At 38.7% G+C, this 22,597-nt stretch overlaps 1 protein-coding gene across 1 annotated transcript; it reads right to left on the reverse strand.

Moving 5' to 3' along the window:
* Positions 1-4,551: 4,551 nt before the first annotated feature.
* On the reverse strand, positions 4,552-5,577 carry LOC103302147 (putative P2Y purinoceptor 10). Its single transcript, XM_008159178.3, has one exon. It carries the CDS (start codon positions 5,575-5,577, stop codon positions 4,552-4,554), a length of 1,026 nt encoding a protein of 341 aa, XP_008157400.2.
* Positions 5,578-22,597: the final 17,020 nt, after the last annotated feature.

A 22,597-nucleotide genomic window follows, 5' to 3' on the forward strand; every position in this document is an offset into this window, starting at 1 on the left:
AGCAGATAAATGTTGAAAATATAAAACCTCCATGAGAGAAACAAGTACTGATTTTGGAAATTTACATATATATATATGTATATATATAGCTTTATATATATAAATAGTTTTATATATAAATTTATATATGTAGGAACTTTACATATACATATATGCATGTATTTAATTATATAGAAATGTATGTGTAATAATTATATTCCAAGAAATTTTTGTTGTCATAAACAGCTAGTCACACCTCAGTGAACTGGAACTCAAAAATCTGGCAACCTTAGATATCCAAACACAGCTAACAGAATCAGGAAGGAAACAAAATAAAGCTAGTCCTGCATAGTCAAAAGAGATGTCATAACGTCCATAAACTAAAACCATGCACTTTGTTCCATAGGGAGATTTTCCCTTTTCCTTGCACACCATTTCCAAGTAAAATGAAATAAACAGGCTTTTACTCATTTTTGTTCAATTTAAACTCGTTATAACTAGCTTAATTATTGTATTTTTAAAGCTATACCATAATAGAAACTACTAATTAAAATTGTAAGGAATTTATTAGAGAATCCCACTGATAATGACAAGTATGTGCAAATAACCTAAAACTAGAAGCCCAGTGCACAAATTCGTGCACCAGTGGGGTCCCTTGGCCTGGCCTGTGGGATCAGGCCAAAACCGGCTCTCTGACATCCCCCGAGGGGTCCCAGATTGCGAGAGAGTGCAGGCCAAGCTGAAGGATCCTACCAGTGCACAATTGGGACCGGGGAGGGATGCAAGAGGTTGGCCAGCTGGGGAGGGATAGTGGGAGGGTTCCAGGGCATGTCTGTCCCATCTCGCTCAGTCCTGATCGCCTGGACTCCAGCAGCATGCTAACTTGATGGTCAAGCTTCTGACCGCTGGTGGTCAGTGCACATTATAGCCGGCAGTTGAGCGACCTTAGCATATTAATAGCATACTAGAGGCCCAATGCATGAAGATTCGTGAAAGAATGGGCCTTCCTTCCTCTGGCTGCTGGCACCCCGTTTGCTCTGGCCCAGAGCCACCTTTCCGTCTTCCCACCTGCCCAGAGGCCCCAAGCTGGGGTGGTGCGGAACACCTGCATCCCACTCTGTCCCCAGCAGCTCCATGCTTGCATATGCAAATTAACCCATCATCTTTGTTGGGTTAATTTGCATACTCACTCGTGATTGGCAGGTGGGCATCACGAAGGTATGGTCAATTAGCATGTTACTCTTTCATTAGTGTAGATTACACTTTGATTGGTTGAATGGCCAACTGGATGATCGGACACTTAGCATATTAAGTTTTTATTATATAGGATAGTGGAGAAAGAAGCTCTTATAAAATCAAATATATAAGAACCGAAAATTCATAGGGCCAATTTAGTATAGGCACAAGCAATACTACAGATTTCAATAGCCTTGAGAGAACCAAATGTGTACAGTATAATAACTGATGTTTATAATAATGACCCTCAGTCACACTGAAAAGATTACATTAGATGTTACATTAATATTACATTAAACATTAGCAACAATGTTAACACTAATAATAGCAAAAACAATCATGTGTAAAGTGCTTTGGAGTTTAGAAAGCACATTCTGAAAAGTATGCCTCAAATTAAGATCATCTAGTGTAGCTCCCTTATGAACAGGTTAAAACGAAAAGAAAAGAAAGAAAACCAAAGATAAGTAATTTGCTCAAAGTAACATAGCTCATCAGTGGCAGACCTGAAACTAGATCTTGGTCCTCTGAATCTGGATGAATACTTCTTTCATACACCATATCCTCTTGTATAAAAAAATTGCTTAAGTGGGTAGGAAAGAATATAATTTAGAACAATTTCCACCTAAAATGGCGTTTTAAATGTTTAGGTACTAAAAAAGAGATGCTCGATCATTTCTATAGGACACAACTGTCTAAAATGCACATCCTTGAATTATTTCATAGAACTTGAGTTTTCCTCTGTTTTTTTTTTAATCCCCCTGTGGTAAATGTTATGTTTTTGTTTAGATAAGCAATCACTATTTAAAAAAAAAAATAAATAACTCAGATAAAACATTTTATAAATTTCTAATTATATAAAGATAAGAAAATATTCTGAGAAATGCATTTTTTGGCAATTTTGTCATTGTGTGAACATCATAGAATACACTTACACAAACCTAGATAAAAGAGCCTGCTACATACCTAGGCTATGTGGTATAGCCTATTGCCGCTACAAGCATATATAGCATGTTACAACACAACAAAAACAACAACACAGAACAACACATGATTAAATCAAGCACAAGAAAAAAATAATGCAATCAAGAGACATAGTAAACATGAGATTTATAAGACTGCCAGCATAACCCAAAATACTATTTTATAGCAAACACTTTTTCCATAAGTAGAAATGGTGCACTCTAAATTAATATTAAAAAATAGTACAGTGAATACATAAACTAGTAACATAGTCATTTATTATCATTATCAAGTATTATGCACTATACAGAAATGTATGCTCTATGCTTTTATATAACTGGTAGCACATAGGGTTGTTTACAACAGCATTACAACAAACATATGATTAATGCATTGCACTATGACACTATGATGGCTACAATATTACTAAGCAATAAGAATTTTTCAACCTCATTATAATCTTATGGGACCACCATCATACTAGTATATGTGGTCCATCATTGACTGAAACATTGTTACTCATTGCATGAATATAATTTTATAAAAGTAACTACTGCTTTTTAAAATAGTATTTTAATAAAAACTGATATATAAAATTTTTAAGTTTCAAAATTTCCAATGGGAGTGATTTGTATTACAAAATAATTTCACCACAGTAATTATTAAAATAGCAATTTTCCATTTACAGTAAGACTCAATTCACCATTGTTTTCTTTACACATACCTGTAAGAAAAGAGGTCCATCTGAAAAACTATATGTATGTGTGTGTCTTCATTGTTTAAATCTATCAAGCAATATTTTGACTAAGGTGGTACTTAAGTGAATTAATCCAGGCAGACCATGGCACAATTGATCCTATCTAATAATAGAGTAACATGTAAATTACCATCACTCCGCTACGCCCACGATTGGGCGGCGGGAGGCTGGGGGGTGGGACTCGGCGTGGCCTATCCGGCCATTGAGAGGCACGGATCCGCTGCCACTGAGGGGGGCTACCCTGCCGTTGAGAGGCACAGGGGGCAGGACTCCTGCCCCCTGCGCCTCTCAACGGCCAGATCCGCGGCCACTGAGGGGGCCTGCTGCGGACACCCAGCTGCGCCTCTCAACGGCAGGGTAGTCAGGTGTCCCTGGCAGCCCCCCTCAGCGGCCGCGGACCATCAAAAGTGGGGGAGATGGGTGCCTGTCTGCTCCAGCACCAGGCCTTTCAGAAGCCTCCACCAAGCCAGAGGCTTCTGAAAGGCCTGGTGCACCAGCGGACAGGCACCCAGCTCCACCGCGAAAAGCGAAAGTGTGTAGGGGACCCTACACGTGCATGATTCAATCATGCACTGGGCCTCTAGTTTTAATATATTTTATTGATTTTTTACAGAGAGGAAGAGAGAGGGATAGAGAGCTAGAAACATCGATGAGAGAGAAACATCGACCAGCTGCCTCTTGCACACCTCCTACTGGGGATGTGCCCACAACCAAGGTACATGCCCTTGACCGGAATCGAACCAGGGACCCCTCACTTCGCAGACCGACGCTCTATCCACTGAGCCAAACCGGTTTTGGCAGATTTTAATGAACAAATTAGACAAAATGTTTTCTGAATGAGTGCCAATATATAACAGCATGCATCACATCACACATACTCAAGCAAAGAACTTTCACTGCAAACCCTGAAACTCTGAAGTTTGTATAATATGTTAGAACACAAGTTTATTTTGTGTTTAACTTGTATGTGTTCTGTGTGAATGTCTTGATATTTTTGAAATATTTGGTATTTATCTGAGTTGTTTCTTTCTCCAAGAGGAAAAAGTAAAAGTCTCATAGACATTTTAAATTATAAAAGTATCAATTCTCATAACTTCTATTAATATAAACCTGTCCTTTTTAGCCTACATTGCTTAAGTAGTGTGTTATTTTCTAAATAAAGCTTGGATCATATTGTTTTCATGTACATTTTAAAACATCTCAAAATTCACCTATATCTACCTATTTTCAATTTACATTTTATTGTTGGGTATGTGTGTTATTTTTTCTTGTTTGTTTTTTATAGGAGAAGGTGAAAAGACTACACCCATTGCTGGGGAACAGTTGGGCAATTCATTCAGTTGCTTATTACTTTCTGTAAAGAAAAATGTTTTAAAAAGAAAAATGTTTTCTTGTGTGCTCCATAGAAAAATTTGTTTCCATTTGGACAGAACATATAGGCATGAGTAGCTCCCTCAAAAGAGTAATTTTGAGAATAAAGGAAAGGGGAGGGCATGTTTTGTTAAAGCAGTCAACAACATTTTAGAAAAAAATATTCAAGGTGACATAGCTAAACTGACAGAGCATATAGATCATTCTTACTAATTGTTTGATTATATTGTCTTGGAATCATCCAAAAATTAGAGGGAGATAATTTGAAGATCTTCCTTCTTGTGATGAATCTCCAAAACACTTTCATTGCATCTCACACATGATTGAAAAACGAGGCCACCATGTTCTGAAAATCTATCACGAAATTCTGAGGTCATAAAATAATATACGACTGGATCAAGACAGCAATTCAGATTTGCAAGACACAAGGAAATTATATGGAAACATAGAATACTCTTAATAAAGGAGCAGTTTGAAAAGACATGTTGCTTCACCATCATAAAAAGTGGAAAGTTGAGGTGGTAAGGGGCAAAACACACAATGAACACCACTGCACACATCAGGACCATCAACAAAGCTTTTTTTCTCTCTTTGGTATTCTGAGGAGGAACTTGGAATTCCCGTAAAGATTTTCTGGTTTTCCATGTACAATAAGTAATAATCATAACAGGTAATATAAATCCTCCAAGTTCAGCTACAGTTACCATGCCAATGGAAGAAGCCATGCTAATGTGTTGAAGCCCTAAATCAGCAAAGCAGGATTCAGTATTGTTGGCTAAGCCAGTACCTCTCAGAATTGGAAGTGGCAAACAGGCAGTGCCTACGATGACCCAGATGACAGCGCTGATGCCCACATCATACCTACGCTTCCAGACTCTGGCCCTGAAGGGCTTGAGGAGAAAGAAGCACCTCTGAAGGCTGATGCAGGTCAGGAAGCAAATGCTGGCGTACATGTTGAGATATTTCAGGTAGAAGCACAGCAGGCAAAGGGTCCTCTGGAAAGGCCACTGGTGGCTGATGTAGTAGTAAATCCGGAGGGGTAAGGAGAGCACATGAGCAAGGTCAGCCACAGAGAGGTTGATCATGAAAATGATGGCTTTATTTTTCTTGCTGATGAAGCGGCACAGAACCCACAAGGCTGCACTGTTAGCCAGAAGACCAGGGATGAATATGAGGATGTAGGTGGTTGCATACAGGGTATCTTGAAATACCTTCAATGGTATTTGAAGGTCAGTGCACTTTGCTCTTGTACTGTTTGTGCTGTTACCTCCCATCTTGAGGATTTATGTTCCTTCCTTATGGAAAGCATCAGATGATTTCTGCCCAAAATAGAGTAAAAATAGCATCAAAGGCATGTCAGTTTATATTTGGGTATACAAATATATTTGTTTCCTACTAAAGAAGTATTCAAATGTGAACTTTCATAAATTTAGAAGATCTTTTCTACGTAAACTAAAAATAGCGTGCCACTCTATAAATGGATAAGTATTTTGGAATATATTTGCAGTAATCAAAAGGTTCATTATTTTGGAAATAAGCTCAGTCATATTTTCCCCTTTGTAATCAGAGGGAGTAACCAAATTTGTAGAAATAACCAATAAACAAGACCTCAAGAAATAGCCCCCAAATGTGCATTCCAACTGTCTGTGGGGTTCCACATTTCAGCTTTACATTTGTCTCCATTTGTATTTAAATTGGGAATCTAGCTTATTTCCCTATCATCAACTCTAGGAGAAATTAATCAATTTTAACTGTAATTTTCTTAAGAATTAGGTAATTGCTAAGGTGAATTTATGAAACTTTGGAAATGAAACATAGGATAAAAGCCTAGGGAATGGCCCTAGCTGGCTTGGCTCAGTGGATGGAGCATCAGCCTGCAGACTGAAGGGTCCCAGGTTCGATTCTGGCCAAGGGCACATACTCCCTTCTGCAGCTCTTGACTTCTTTGGACGCTGTCTTGATATGCAAATTAGCCGCCATCTTTGTTGGGGGCAATTTGCATGCTCGTCCTGATTGGTTGGTGGGCGTGGCTTGGCTGGTGGGCGTGGCTTGGGTGTAGCGAAGGTGCGGTCAATTTGCATATTTGTCTATTATTAGATTAGATTCCCTATGCTGTACTTTACATCCCCATGACTATTCTGTAACTACCAATATGTACTTATTTATCCTTTCACTTTTCCATCCATCCCTCCCAACTCCCCTCTCATTCAGTGACCCTCAGTTTGTTCTCTGTATTTGTGAGTTTGTTTATATTTTGTTTATTAGATTCCACATATAAGTGAAATCATAGAGTATTTGTATTTCTCTAACTTATTTCACTTAGCATAACACCTTCTAGGTCCATCCATATTGTTACAAATAGTAAGATTTCACTCTTTTTATGTTTTTGTGGCTGAGTTATATTTCATAAATGACTTATCAGTTCACTGATCAATGGACACAAAGGCTGCTTTCATATCTTGGCTATTGTCAATAATGACAAAATGAACATTGAGGTGCATATATCTTTTTTTTTTTTAATAAATACCCAGAAATAAAATTGCTGGGTATTATGGTAGTTCTATCTTTAATATTTTGAGGAACCTTTATACTTTTTCCCATAGTGGCTGCCCCAACTTAAAATCCAACCAAGAGTACACTAGTTTTCACATTTCTCACCAACGCTTGTTTTTTGTTGACATTTTTATTATTAGCTATTCTGACAGGTGTGAGGTGATATCTCACTGTGGTTTCCATTTTTACTATGATTTATGATACTGAGCATCTATATATATAAAGAGGTAATATGCAAATTGTCCGGGATGCCATAACATTATGACTGCTCAGGAGGAGGCTGCGTGTGTAGGTGGGTGGGAGGTGACTGTGTGCGCAGTGAGGCAAGCCATGGATGGAGCAGGCCCAGAGAGAAGAGGGCCTGCCAGCCACCATGGCTGCAGGGAGGCCCTGAGAGAAGAGGGCCTTCCAGCCATGACATGCTGGCAATCCCGCTTCTGCATGTTAGCTGAAGAGGAAACACCTTTTCTGACCATTAATTGGCTAAGCTCCTGGTACACCACTCACAGTGTTCTTGGTAACTTGGGTAATAAGAATCCAATAGGTGATCTAGGGTTTTCCCACCTCACTCCTGGAGGAAAAAATAAAGGTCTGCTGCTGGAGGGGCTAAGAAGTGTCATATCCTGTTCTAACCGGTTTGGCTCAGTGGATAGAGCCTCAGCCTGCAGACAGCAGGGTCTGGGTTTGATTCTGGTCAAGGGCATGTACCTAAGTTGCAGGCTCCTCTCTGGCCAGGGTCCAGGTCAGGGCTCATGCAGGAGGCAACCAATCAAACTGTCCCTCTCACATTGATGTTTCTCTCTGTCTTTCCCTCTCTCTTCCACGCTCTCTAAAAATCAATGGAAAAATATCCTCAGGTGAGAAAGAAAGAAAGAAAGAAAGAAAGAAAGAAAGAAAGAAAGAAAGAAAGAAAGAAAGAAAGGAAGAAAGGAAGGAAGGAAGGAAAGAAAGAAAGAAAGAAAGAAAGAAAGAAAGAAGAAAGAAAGGAAGGAAGGAAGGAGGGAAAGAAGGAAGGAAGGAAGGAAGGAAGGAAGGAAGGAAGGAAGGAAGGAAGGAAGGAAGGAAGGAGGGAAGGAGAGAAGAAGGAAGGAAGGAAGGAAGGAAGGAAGGAAGGAAGGAAGAAAGAAAGAAAAAGAAATGTCATATCCTATGAGAGAGACATCTTGAAAATGCCTAAAGAAAGTGTGTCATTTTTTTGCGGTGAAGGCACTGGACTCCATGTTGATGAAAACACCTTGGCGGCTGCAGCGGCTGGCAGTGGCAGAAGCAGCAGGCTGATGGGGGTGTTGCCTTCCCCTAATCATCCTGGTCGCCTCCCATGGGGAGCGGGCCTAAGCCGTCAGGAGGACATCCCTGAGGGCTCCCAGACTGTGAGAGGGGGCAGGCTGAGCTGAGGGACCCCCCCTCCAGTGCACGAATTTTCGTGCACTGGGCCTCTAGTGTTTTTATAATTGTGTTGGCCATCTGCATGTCTTCTTTGGAGAAATATCTATTTTTAACAATCATAATTGTTAGAAAGGTCTTTCCTGTGAGTCAAAATCTATATCCCTGTCATGTCAACCTAGTTCTGCCTACCAAAGCCAAATAAAATCCTGTTATACATTAAACACTGAAAACATCTGAAATATGAAAGACAGCAATCCTGTCTCCTCTCAAATCTTCCCTTAATTCCGATTAGACATTCATTTCTAAAATGACATTGTTTTTGTTCTTTTCTTTCTGTCTTTTATGGATCAGAACATTATTACTTTTGGCAAAAAGCCACTATACTACTGCTTATTTAACCTTGAAAGTGGCCGTTTAACAACCTAAATGTTTGATATTTTTAGGAAATGACTTATGTATCTCATTTAGAAAAAATGAGATTTTAATGTTTCCTTATATTTTTAATTGTTTGCAAAGGCAGTTAGTTTGCTTCACATTTTATGTAATTAATGGGAAAATGTGACAAACTCAACCTTAACTATTGAAAGCAACATGGAGTCTGAAAAAGTGCCTACTCAACTCCCAACACAGCCAATTAAAATGTTTTAAGATTCAGTTAACCCACATTCACCTGACACAATGCCAGACAGCTTATTTGATGCTTTTGCACTGACTACATGATACTTTCAAAGAGATTGTATTTACTAATTGACACTTTATTGCAGTAAAACAATCAGCTCATTTAAATAAACAACTACTTTTAATGTTATTGTGACTGAGTTGTGTTTTGTTTTTTTTGCTGAATTGACCAGTTTCTCTAGCAAATTGTAAAGATAGCTGACACTGTCTTTTTTTTGTAAATTGTTTATCCAGTTAATTAACTAAAATAATTGATCTCATGTTCTTTATATTTAGTCTAAAGAAAAAAATATATAAGCTTGAACCATAATTATTTTTGAAATAAAATTTAGGAAATAGTTAATATACATGAAGTCTTCTCTGATTATCTTTGGTTTTGTTATAATAACAATTAATAATCACTGAATGACTACTTGTGCAAGGTGCGATACTAAGTACTTTATACATACTCTGTCAATCAATCTCTCACAGAAATCCTGTGCAACAGTAAAGTATTACCACCATTTTGAAGATGGGGAAACTGAAGCCCCAAGAAAGGCAAGGTTCACTTTCTCCAAGAAGCCTTCTTTGACCTCTCCAAACTACGGGTCAATCCTATGGACTCACAGTATTCATAGTTATGATTTTCTTTAGTGAGAGTGTACTTAATATACCTAGCATGTTGTGGTTATTCACTTTTCCATAGAGTCTATCCTGTTGCCCTAAATAGATTGAAATCTCATACATATAAAAAAAACTCATTATTACGTCTTCCTTTACTCCATAATAAACTGTCTTGAGCATAATTGGTATCCACTAAGTGTTTGTTGAATGAATGACTGGATGACTGATGAATGGATAAATCAAGGGAAAAGTTCCTTTGAGGAAAATGAGTGTCTGGGAAATTAGAATTTATCTGTGATGTTTGCTTTGACCACCAGGTGTCATAAGTATACCAAAGTTCAAATATCTTAATATTTAACACATAATTTGTTTTAAAATTCAATTAAGGGAGAAACCATACTAAAGGAAAGAAATATCAACAACCTCCTGTGTAACTACAGAAGAATCCTTTAAAGGGTATTTTAAAGAGTTTGGAATTTTTCAGCCTTCATACTTTCTCATACAGTTCTTTGAGGTTGATTTATAAATCTATTATAGATTACTAGAATATTAGAGCTGCTAAAGTTCATCAAGATCTCCTGATCTTGCTACTTTTTGTAGCTGATGAAATAAAGGCCAAAAATAACAAAGAAGTTAAAATTTCCAAATTCACACAGAGAATTACTGCCAAAAGCTGAACAAGTAATCTCTTGCCTCCCTCTACAGAGCAATATTTAGGTTTCAAAAAAAATTGTAATATGAAAAACATATTTTTGTAATTATATAAAGATAATACAAACTTTCAGAAATAAACCTATGCCAGATTTTAGAATACTAACCTTGACAGTAAACTGTTACAACAAGAGGGATTATTTCTTTCCAAATATTCCAGGACAAATGCAGTGTTTTTAAAAACAGAATGAGTATTCATAGTCTCTAATGATACGATTATGTAAAACTCTGCTTAAAACTCTTAGATTAGGTTGTTTTTAAGTTTTCATTATTTTTTCACATGAGGAATATAATTTCACATTAAAAAATAGATATAAGCACAAACAAACCAAAATATATACATATCTATCACCAATATTTCAATTGATAGCATTTTTGTGTATAGCATTCTACTTTTGTTTAAACCTATAGACCTACTAGAGGCCTGGTGCACAACATTAGTGCACTCAGGTGGGGGTCAAGGGGGGGTGTCCCTCAGCCCCGCCTGTGCCCTTTGGCAGTCCAGGAGCCCTCGGGGGATGTCCGACTGACAACTTAGGCCTGCTTCCCACGGGAGGGGGGAGGGGGAGTGGGCCTAAGCCAGCAGTAGGACATCCTGAGTGCTACCACCACCGCTACTGTGATCGCCAATCACCAGCCGTCAACCTGGCTTCTGGCTGAATGGTGCTCCTGCTGTGGGAGCACACTGACCACCAGGGGGCAGCTCCTGCATTGAGAGTCTGGCCCCTGGTGGTCAGTGTGCATCATAGCGACCAGTCATTCTGGTCATTCTGCTATAATGGTTGCTTAGCCTTTTATTATATAGACTAGGGGCCCAGTGCACGAAATTCGTGCACTGGGGGTCAGGGTCCCTCAGCCCAACCTGCCCCTTCTCACATACTGGGAGCCCTCAGGGGATGTCCTACTGATGGCTTAGGCCTGCGCCCCACGGGGAGTGGGCCTAAGCCACAGTCTGGCCTCCCTTTGTGGGAGGCAACCGGGCTGATCAGGGGAAGGCACCAGCCCCATCACCCCGCTGCTGCAGCCACTGTCAGTCACCTCAGCCACCAAGGTGTTTTCATCAACACGGACTCCAGTCCCTTCACCAAGGAAAAATGACAACTTTCTTTAGGCATTTTCAGGATGTGTCTTTCATAGGAAATGCATTTCTTTCTTTATTTTTTATCCTCACCTGAGGATATGTTTCCATTGACTTTTAGAGAATGTGGAAGAGAAAGGGAAAGACAGAGAGAAACATCAAAGTGAGAAGAACACTTTGATTGGTTGCCTCCTGCATGAGCCCTGATCTGGGCCCCGGCCAGGGAGGAGCCTGCAACCTAGGTACATGCCCTTGATCAGAATGAACCCAGACCCTGCGGTCTGCAGGCTGAGGCATTATTCACTGAGTCAAACCGGCTAGGGCAGGATATGACATTTCTTAGCCCTCCAGCAGCAGACCTTCATTTTTTTCTCCAGAAGTGTGGTGGAAAAATCCTAGATCACCTTTTTGGATTCTTATTACCCAAGTTACTAAGAATATTACCAGTGGCATACAGGAAGCTTAGCCAATGTGCAGTCAGAAAAGGTGTTTCCTCTATAGTTCACACCAATCGAGGCCTGGGCCCTGCCCAGGCCTAAAGCCTCTGGCTGAAGATTTAGGCCTGGGCAGGCCCCTGCAGCTCCCTCTGATCACCGGCTCAGCCCTTGCCCAGGCCTGCCCAGACTGAAAGTCTCTTGGGCAGAAGCGGACCCCCAGCTCCCTGCAATCAATCGCAGGGGGTCCGCTCCTGCCCAGGCCGAAAGCAGACCGCCAGCTCCCTGGCTAGGTGATTGATCACAGGGGGTCCGCTCTTGCACCAGGCCAAAGCAACCCCCAGCTCCCTGCCATCGATTGCAGGGGTCTGCTTCGGGACCAGGCCAAAAGTTTCTGCCAGAGGCTTTCGGCCTGGTGCCGGAGCAGACACCCAGTTTCCTGCGATGGATTGCAGGGGTTCCGCCCGTTCACCAGGCTGAAAGCCTCCAGTGGAAGCTTTCAGCCTGGTGCTGGAGCAGACACCCAGCTCCCAGCGATCAATTGCAGGGGTCTGCTCCGGCACCAGGCCAAAAGTCTCCGCCATAGGCTTTCAGCCTGGTGCCGGAGCAGATACCCAGCTCCCAGCAATCGATTGCAGGGGGTATGCTCCAGCACCAGGCCTAAGCAGCCCCCAGCTCCCTGTGATTGATTGCAGGGGTTCCGCTCATTCACCAGGCTGAAAGCCTCCGCCATAGGCTTTCTGCTCATGCACCAGGCCGAAAGCCTGGATATCGGAGCAGATACCCAGCTCCCAGTGATCGATTGCAGGGGTCTGCTCCGACACCCAGCTCCCTGCAATCAATGGCAGGGGTCTGCTCTGGCACCAGGCCAAAAGCCTCCACCATAGGCTTTCAGCCTGGTGCCGGGGCAGACACCAAGCTCCCTGTGATCGATTGCAGGGGGTCTGCTCATTCACCAGGCCGAAAGCCTCCAGTGGAAGCTTTCGGCCTGGTGCTGGAGTGGACACCCAGCTCCCTGTGATTAATCCCAGGGGGTTTGCTCGTGCACCAGGCCAAAAGCCTCTGCCGGAGACTTTCGGCCTGGTGCCAGAGCAGACCATCGCAGGGGGTCTGCTCAGGGTGCCTCTGTATGCAAATTAACTGCCATCTTGGTTGGGTTAATTTGCATAGTCACCCTGATTGGCTGGTGGGTGTGGCTTGGGCTGGTGGGCGTGGCTTGGGCGTAGCGAAGGTGCGGTCAATTTTCATATTACCCTTTTATTAGGTAGGATAGCCTGACTGGTGTAGCTCAGGGTAAGCATTGGCCCATGAACCGGAAGGTCACGGTTTGATTCGAGGTGAGTGCACATGCCTGGGTTTTGGGATTGATCCCCAGTAGGATGCATGTTTCTCTCTCATCGATATATCTATCTCTCTATCCCAGGCATCCTCAAACTATGGCCCGCGGGCCACATGCGGGTGTTTTGCCATTTTGTTTTTTTACTTCAAAATAAAATATGTGCAGTGTGCATAGGATATGTGCAGTGTTCATACTTTTATTTTAAACTATAGTCCGGCCCTCCAACGGTCTGAGGTACAGTGAACTGGCCCCCTGTTTAAAAAGTTTGAGGACCCCTGCTCTATCCCCTTCCCTTCCTCTCTAAAAAAATCAATAAAAACATTTTTTTAAAAACCCTATAGACCTATAAATGAGTGAATGTATAGACATTGTAACTAAATTTGACTCATCTTCACAAACTTTTTATAAGCATAGTTTGTATTAATTCATAATTATGAATATAGTGTATTATCAATAAATAGGTATATAAATAATCATTTTAGTGCATCCTTAGAATTTCACTTAAATCGTGTACCATAATTTATTTATCCAGTGGATATTGAGCTTTATTCTCATTTTCAGTGTTAGAAACAATGACTTCATAAATATTCTTGTACACCTATCTTTGTACATTTGTTCAACTATTTCCTTTTAATAAATTCTTAAAAGTGGATTTTCTAAGCTTTTGATGTGTAATGACTTCAGGAAGGCATCCTATATGAAATTCCAAAGCTGATACTCTTCCCCCATAACACCACAATGTCAGATCTATTTATTTCCCCCCAAAATGTCAAGTTCTTTTCAGCTAGAGGAAAAAGTATGGCATACAAAATTCTGATTAATTCATTAAGGTCTACCTCAAAGTAACTTCCTCTACTTAGTGACAAATCAAACCAGACAGAATTTATTATTTCTACCTTAATACAATTTCCAATTTGAGCATGCTTTAGAATCATCTGGAGGGCTGTCCCACCAACAGAGTTTCTGATTCAGTAATCTAGTGTAGGGCCCAAGAATTTACACTTCTAAAGTCCCATGTGATCCAGGGACAACAGGTTGAAAATTACTTCCCTAATACACTGCTTATATCAGCAAGGATTATGTGTTACCTGAGAAACCATGCATTATTTCCTCAGGAATATTGTGAATCATTTAATTAATGCTATAGATTTAATGTTTGAATGTTTATGTGCTGCTCATATTTATACGTTGAAACCTAATGATAACTGTAGTTAGTGGCCTTATAAAAATGAGACCCCACAGAGCTCCCTTTCCCCTTCCACAAGTGAGCAGATCGATGTATATGAGCCAGGAAGGGGACTCTCACCTACACTAAACCTGATGGCATCTTGATATTGGACTTCTTAGCCTCAAGACCTCTGAGAAATACATGTTGTATTGTATAGTACAATACGCCTCATTTATCTACATTCCATTATTTCTCCAGGCTTTACCACATGGAAGAAAAATTATAACAAAACAAACAAAAATGATAGAAAATATTGCATTGTCTTTAGGTTTTAGAAAAATAAGAATTTCTTTGTTTTAAAAATTCTGCAGTTACCTTAATGTTATAATGAGATGTTGAGCTTTTAATAGTTTTTTTTTTTTACCACAATTGATCTTTGAGAAAAACCTAATAAACTTACCTGAAATATTCATATCCAACTGATTCAATTTAAAAAAACACTATATTCAGAATAACTACTCATTTATGGCTTATATAAACAATTTTTTTAAATCCAAAACTCCTAAAACATAAAACATGTATTATGTAAAGTAAAATATGTCATCTCAGGATTCTTACGTTCTTTGCCTTTGTTGCAAAAAACAAAAGCAGTTAAGTTTAATCAACGCATGTCTTCCATTTTTTAGTCATTGTTTTAGATACTGTTAAGATGCTATACAGACATATATGGTCTCTGTCTTAATGAAGCTTGTAATTTCATTGTACTATATCTATCCCATTCTCCCTACCAAAAGAAATGATACTCAACCATCAAAGTTATATTTGCCATACCTTCTTAATGAAGGCTTGTTTGAATGCCATTCTACCAACACTGTCCTTTCACAGATCTCCTGCTACATACAGTCTGTTTCTAGCAATAGAATTAATCATGTAATGAAACCATTGACATTGGAATGTTAGTGGTTAGTTATAGCTTTTTAACAGTTTTATTTGCAAGGATATTAGTACTTAAGGGGAAAAATTAAGTAGCTTAATTGAAATGATTGAATGGTGGAATTTCAAGCAGTAGTAGAGCTCCAATTGAAAGACTCTTCAGAGTCAGGAAATTTTCTGCAACTCTGAAATCATAGCTATTGAATAATAATAATCTATTTAGTATACATGTATAAATCCAGACCTGCTATAAAGCTTACTGTTTCTTGATGATAGTAATACAAAAGACTAATGATAACTCTATCCAATCTTATTATTTCTATGTTCCTATTACACTCAAGGCTGGTGACACTGGAAAATAATACTCAGGGAAGGAAACCAGTGACTAACTTTACATTAAAACCCCAGTACTCCATACAGAATCCAATAGCCCTATGGTAGCTTTAAGTTTTTCACTTACTTCTTATTGCATAACTGTAGGAAGACATAATAATCAGAAGTTCAGGCCCACCGCAGTGAAATAAAATATTTTCTTCTCACTCCAGGCCCACTGCCCTGTGTCTCTCAGGCCACTAGAGTGGCAAATTGTAGACTATTAAGGAACTGAATATATGGCATTTCATTGGTAAATTATTATAATGATGATGAGCATAGACTTTTTTGGTTGTGAGTGCAAAGCCTATAGTAAGCACTTCATTGATATCAAGTACAAGGTCAAGGGGAAATAGTTGTGCTCTGTGCAAAAGTTATAGGAATCTATAAAAGAAAAATAAAGGGGTTTGAGTGAAAATAGATTGGTGTCTGTTGCTAGAATACTTCTTGGACCTGAGAGATGCAAAAGTTATATAATACTTCTGCATTATTTAACAATATGACACCATCATGCATTATGTTTTTGTCGATGTTGTTAAGTTTCCCTTTGTTAGATTTTATGTGGCAGTTCTTTAGCTAAACAGTCGTGGAATCACAGTTCTGGAAGAGAACCTAGGGATTACATAGTCTATCACTTTTGTGATTAAAGTTATTAATCTGAAGCCCTACAACTGAAAGGTTTTCTCCAAAAACAAAGATAATTTCAGGCAAAGCCAGATCTTGAATCCATATCTTACTTGATTCACTTTGTTTAATGGGTAAGTTTCACTGTATCACACTATTTATTTAGATTTGAATTTTTCTATAGTTAGTTCAAGTTTTTCATCTATTAATCTACATTCTTCCCCAAGTCTGAATGTTGCACACTGGGCACAGTGACATGTTCAGTAAAGACTTGTGAATGTATTTATTACATTTGAGGATATATTAGTTATACAAGAAATGTTATGTAGGGAACCACTGGAAGAGTACTACCATTCTTTTTTTAAAATATATTTTATTGATTTTAGAGAAGAAGGAAGAGGGAGAGAGAGAGAGAGAAACATCAATGATGTGAGAGAATCATTGATTGGCTGTCTCCTGCACACCCCCTACTGGGGACCGAGCCTGCAACCCAGGCATGTGCCCTTGGCCTGAATCGAAACTGGGACCCTTCAGTCCGCAGGCTGATGCTCTATCCATTGAGCCAAACCAGCTAGGGCAGTACTACCATTCTTACATGGCAAGTTCTCGCATATGTAAAAGCACATACAGCACAGAAAAATCCCATAAGATTGAGGAAAGTTTCTAAATGCATAGACACTAATTCATTATAAAACTTAACATGATGGACATGCAAAGTTATAAGGTCCTTAAGTTGCAAGCTGGAAAGAGTATAGCAAGCTATAGGGCATACATCAAATATTTCCCTGAATGTGTGATTCATTCTGTTATATTCATAAATTTGAAAATATTTTCTGTTCCTAGAATTTTATTTTCCTACTTTTCATGTTACTAAGTGATTTTCCTTCAGGTCCTAATATAAAATTATCATCTGGAAAGCCTTCTCTGACTTTTCTTCAGGTCTGTCTTAAGTACTTCTTTTCTGTGATTCTATAATATCCTGGGCTTCCTTAATTGACTGGATTACCTAATAAATATTATACTCTGGAGCATATATTAGATTTTCCTTGACCAAGTTTGCGTAAAGTTAATGAAAGAAGTTCCTAGCAAGCATTAGATACTAAAAATGTATCAATTAAATGAATTAAGGAAGCAGTAGAATTTCAGGTACAAGATTAAAAAATAATATTAAGAATTGGGAGTCACCATCCTCATTAATTTCCCACTTATATAAAACCAGATAGGCCTACTTATGAGATTGCTCTGAAAACTTCCAGTTTTAGATGAGATATAGCAAATTCAAACCACCGCATTATTCCTGATAATTATGGAGAAAATATATAAAATAAATTTCAAAAGATTCTAAAATTGGGAGAAAATAAGAAAGACTGAATATAGTTCTCAATATTGAAGGAAAAACATGACATTGATTTGTGTGTGTGTGTGTGTGTGTGTGTGCATCTTGCTTCTTATATATATCCTAGACTGGGCACTAAAAAAGTCCACAAGTGAGAAAAATATCTTAAGAAATGGCTTAAAGTTTCCAAATTTTGTGCAAAATATATGGCTATTAATTCAAGAACTGAGTTTATCCTGAGCAGGATAATTGCAAATAAATGCATATACAGATAAATCATAACCAATCTTCTGAAATTTAAAGACTAAAAATCTCAAAGTGAGCCAGAGAATAAAAATACATGATCTATAGAGAAACAATGGTTCAAATGACAGGATATTTCTAATCAGAAGCCATGAAGGCCAAGAAAAATATCCTTTGGGAATACCCAGATGAGTAAAACTAAGTTGACATACTCTAAGACAACTGCTAAAGAAAATTATTAAAACACAAATGAAATGATAACAGAAGAAATTATGAACATGAATAATGAAGAAAGATCAACCCACCCCAGCCAGTGTTTCTCAGTGGTTAAGCATCAACCCATGAACCAGGCAGTGGCAGCTCAATTCCTGGTCAGGGCACATGCCCAGGTTGCAGGTTCAATCCCCAGTAGGGGGTTGCAGGAGTCAGCCAATCAATGATTCTCTCTAATCATTGTTGTTTCTATCTTTCTCTCCTTCTCTGACCAGGATGCCTTGAAATTAGAAATCAACTGCAAAAAGGAAGTAAAAACAACAACAACAAAATATATGGAGATTAAAAAATATACTGCTAAAAATGAGTGGGATAAAGAAGAAATAAAAGATGAGATAATAAGATACATAGAGACAAATGAGAATGAAAATAAAACATGTCAAAACCTCAACGATTCAGTGAAAGCAGTAATAAAACACAAGTTTATATCATTATAGACCTACCTCAAGAAACAAGAGAAATCCCAAGTAAACAATCTAACATTACATCTTGAATAACTAGAAAAAGGAGAACAAAAGAAATCAAATGTCAGTAGAAGAAAGGAAATAATAAAAATTAGAGCAGAATTAAATGAAATAGAGAAAAAAAGGCTATACAAAAAAATTAATAAAACAAAGAGCTGCTCTTTGAAAATATTAAAATTGACAACCCCCTGGTTAGACTCACTAAAGAAAAAAGGGGAAAGAGCCATATAAAAATAAATCAGAAATGAGAGAGAAGTCACCGCATCACATATATACAAAGGATCATACTAGAATATTATGGATGACTATGTGTTGCCCAGCCGGCTTGTCTCAGTGGTTGAGCATCGTCCTATAAACTAGTAGTAGATCATGGTTCAATTCCCAGTCAGGGCACATACCTGGGTTAAGGGCTTTATCCAGTGTGGGACATACAACATCACTGATGTTTCTATTTCTCTCTGCCTCTCCCTTCCTCTCTAAATTCAATAAAATTATATTTTAATAAAAGACTATATGACACCAAATTCAATAACCTAGAAGAAATAGATAAGTTCTTAGAAATACATAACCGTCCTAGACTAAATCATGAAGAATTGGAAAATCTAAATAAACTGATCAGCAGTGAGGACATTGAAACAACCATCAAAAACCTCCCAAAAAACAAAAGTCCAGGACCAGATGGCTTCATCAGTGAATTCTACCGAACATTCAAAGAAGATTTAAAACCTATCCTCAAACTCTTCCAAAAAATTGAAGAAGAGATACTACATCATTACACATTCCATGAGGACAATGTAACCCTAACAATAAAAGTTCTAGAAGAAACCGTAGGCACCAAAATCTCAGTCATCTCTCATAAGAATATGTTTACCAGCACATCTCCAAGGACACTGAAAAATAAGGAGAAAATAAACAAATGGGACTACATTAAAATAAAAAGTTCTACACTGCAAAATAAATCATCAACAAAATAATAAGAGTGCCTACTCCATGGGAGAACATACATGCCAATGATACATCCAATAAGGGGATAAGATCCAAAATATATAGGGAACTCAAACAACTTAACAAAAGCAAGACAAAAAATTCAATTAAAAAATTGGAAAAGGACCTAAATAGATACTTCTTGAGAGTGGACATACAGAAAGCCAAGAGGCATATGAAAAAATAGTCAAAGTCACTAGTTATCCAAGAGATGCAAATCAAAACGACAATGAGGTATCACAGCACACTTGTCAGAATAGATATCATCAACAAATCAATAAATGACAATTGTTGGTAAGGATATGGAGAAAAGGGAATCCTAGCACACTGCTGGGAATGCAGACTGTTACAGCCATTAGGGAAAACCTTCTGGCGGTTCTTCAAAAAATTAAAAGTGGAACTCCCTTTTGACCCAGTGATCCCACTTCTAGGAATATATCTTAAGAAGCTCAAAACACTTATAAGAAAGAATATGTGCACCCCTATGTTCATAGCAATCCAATTAAAATAGCTAAGATTTAGAAATAGCTTAAGTGCCCATCAGAAGGTGAGTGGATAAAAAACTGTGGTCCATTTATGCAATGGAATACTACATGGCAAAAAAAGAAAGAACTTTTACCATTTGCTACAACATGGATGGACATGGACAGTATTATGCCAAGAGAAATAAGCCAGTCAGAGAAAGATAAATATCACATGATCTCACTCATATGTGGAAATGAATGAATCAAATAAACTGATGAACAATTATAGACCCAGAGACATCAAGTATGAACATATTATTGAACCCCAGAGGGTAGGCAGGGGTGGGTGTGTGGGAAGAGATCAACCAATAAATTTGTATACATATATGTATAACCCTTGGACACAGACAATAGGGTTCTGAGGGTATGGGGAGGGACGGGAGCAGTCTGGAAAAGGTTAACGGAGGGAAAAGGAGGACCTGTATAATACTTTCAACAATAAAGATTAAAAAATACAAAAGGAACAGCTAAAGGAGTTCATCCCCATAAGACTGGTATTACATGAAATGTTGAGGGGTATTCTTTCAGAAGTGGAAGAAGAGGAAAAAGGTGAAGAAGAAGGAGGCAGAGAAAGAGGAGGAGGAGATAATATATGAATAATAAAATGCCAACAAATACATATCTATCAATTCAAACTAAAAGTCAAAATAAATGAACAAGAAATCTAGTGAACAAAATATACTGGTTAAAAAAAATAGAATCAAAGGCATGGAAGCATGCCTCAGAGGGAAGAAGGGCCAGGAAGAGATTGACCAAAGATCCTACCTATGACACAGGGTGGTGAAGGCAGGGTGGGAATCAGGTGGAGAGGGGGTATTAGGGGAAAAAAAGGGGACATCTGTAATATTCCCATAAATAAAGATTAAAAATGTATACTACAGAGCAGCAACAATTAAAACAGCATGGTGTTGCCCTGCCGGTGAGGCTCAGGGGTTGAGTGTCGACCTATAAGCAAGGAGGTCATAGCTCAATTCCAGGTCAGAGCACAGGCCCAGGTTGCGGGCTTCATCCCCATTGGGGGGCGAGCAGTAGGCATCTGATCAATGATTCTCTCTCGTCATTGATGTTTCTATCTCCCTCTTCCTCTCCCTTCCTCTCTGAAATCAATACAAAATATACCTTTAAAAGATCAGATTGTATTGACATAGAAAGAAACATACAGATCAATGGAACAGAATATAAAGCACAACTATGAAATCACATATATAAGGACAGATAATTTTTGACAAATTAGCCAGAAACACACAGTAGAGTAAAGATAGTCTCTTCAATAAATAGATTTGGGAAAACTGGAAAGCCACATGCAAACAAATGAAACTGGCTTACAATTTGCCCCCATGTACAAAAATTAATTCAAAATGGATCAAAGACTTATATATAAGACCTGAAATAATAAGTTACATAGAAGAAAATATAGGTACCAAACTCATGGATCTAGGTCATAGAGAACATTTTATGGACTTGACCCCAAAGCCAAGTGAAGTAAAAGCAAAAATAAGTGAATGGGACTATATCAAACTAAGAAGCTTCTGCACAGGAAAAGTAAGTGAAAACAAAACAAAGAGGCAGCCAACAGTAGCTCCGACAAAGGATTGATTTCCAAAATATATAAAGAACTCATAAAACTCAACACTAAACAAACAAGCAAACCAATAAAAAAAATGGACATACAGAAAGCCAAAAGGCATATGAAAAAATGCTCAAAGTCACTGGTCATCCAAGAGATGCAAATCAGACACAGATACCAGGGGTATGAGGGCATGAGTGGGAGGGGGCAATGGGGATATAAGGACACATATGTAATACCTTAATCAATAAAGAAAAAAAGAGATGCAAATCAAAAGGACAATGAGTTATCACTGCACACCTGTCAGAATGGCTATTATCAACAAATCAATAAACGACAAGTGTTGGTGAGGATGTGGAGTAAAGATAACCCTAGTACACTGCTGGTGGGAATACAGACTGTTGAAGCCATTATTGAAAACAGTCTGGTGATTCCTCAAAAATTAAAAATAGCACTCCCATTTGGCCTAGTGATTCCACTTCTAGGAATATATCCCAAGAAACCTGAAACACTCATCAGAAAGAATATATGCATCCCTATGTTCTTAGCAGCACAATTATAACATGTAAGATTTGGAAACCTGTATAAATGCCCATTAGCAGATGAGTGGGTAAAAAACAACTGTGGTACATTTACACAATGGAATTCTATGTGGCTGTAAAAAAGAAAGAACTTCTTGGATGGACCTGGAGAGTATTATGCTAAGCAAATTAAGCCATCCCAGAAAGATAAAGATAAGTACCACATGATCTCACTCATTTGTGGAGTCTAATGAACCAAATAAACTGATGAACAAAAATAGACCCAGAGACACAGAAGCACAAACAGACTATTGAACCTCTGGGGAAGGCAGGGATGGGTGGGTGAGTGGGAAGAGATCAACCAATGAATTTGCATGCATATATGCATAACCCATGGACACAGACAATGGGGTGGGGAAGGCCTGTGGTGGGGATGGGGCGGGATTGAAGAAGTTAATGGGATAAGAAGGGGGACTTATGTAATATTTTCAGTAATAAAGATT

The sequence above is a fragment of the Eptesicus fuscus genome, chromosome 1 (genome assembly GCF_027574615.1).
Source record: "Eptesicus fuscus isolate TK198812 chromosome 1, DD_ASM_mEF_20220401, whole genome shotgun sequence".
NCBI classification, from domain to species: Eukaryota; Metazoa; Chordata; class Mammalia; order Chiroptera; family Vespertilionidae; genus Eptesicus; species Eptesicus fuscus.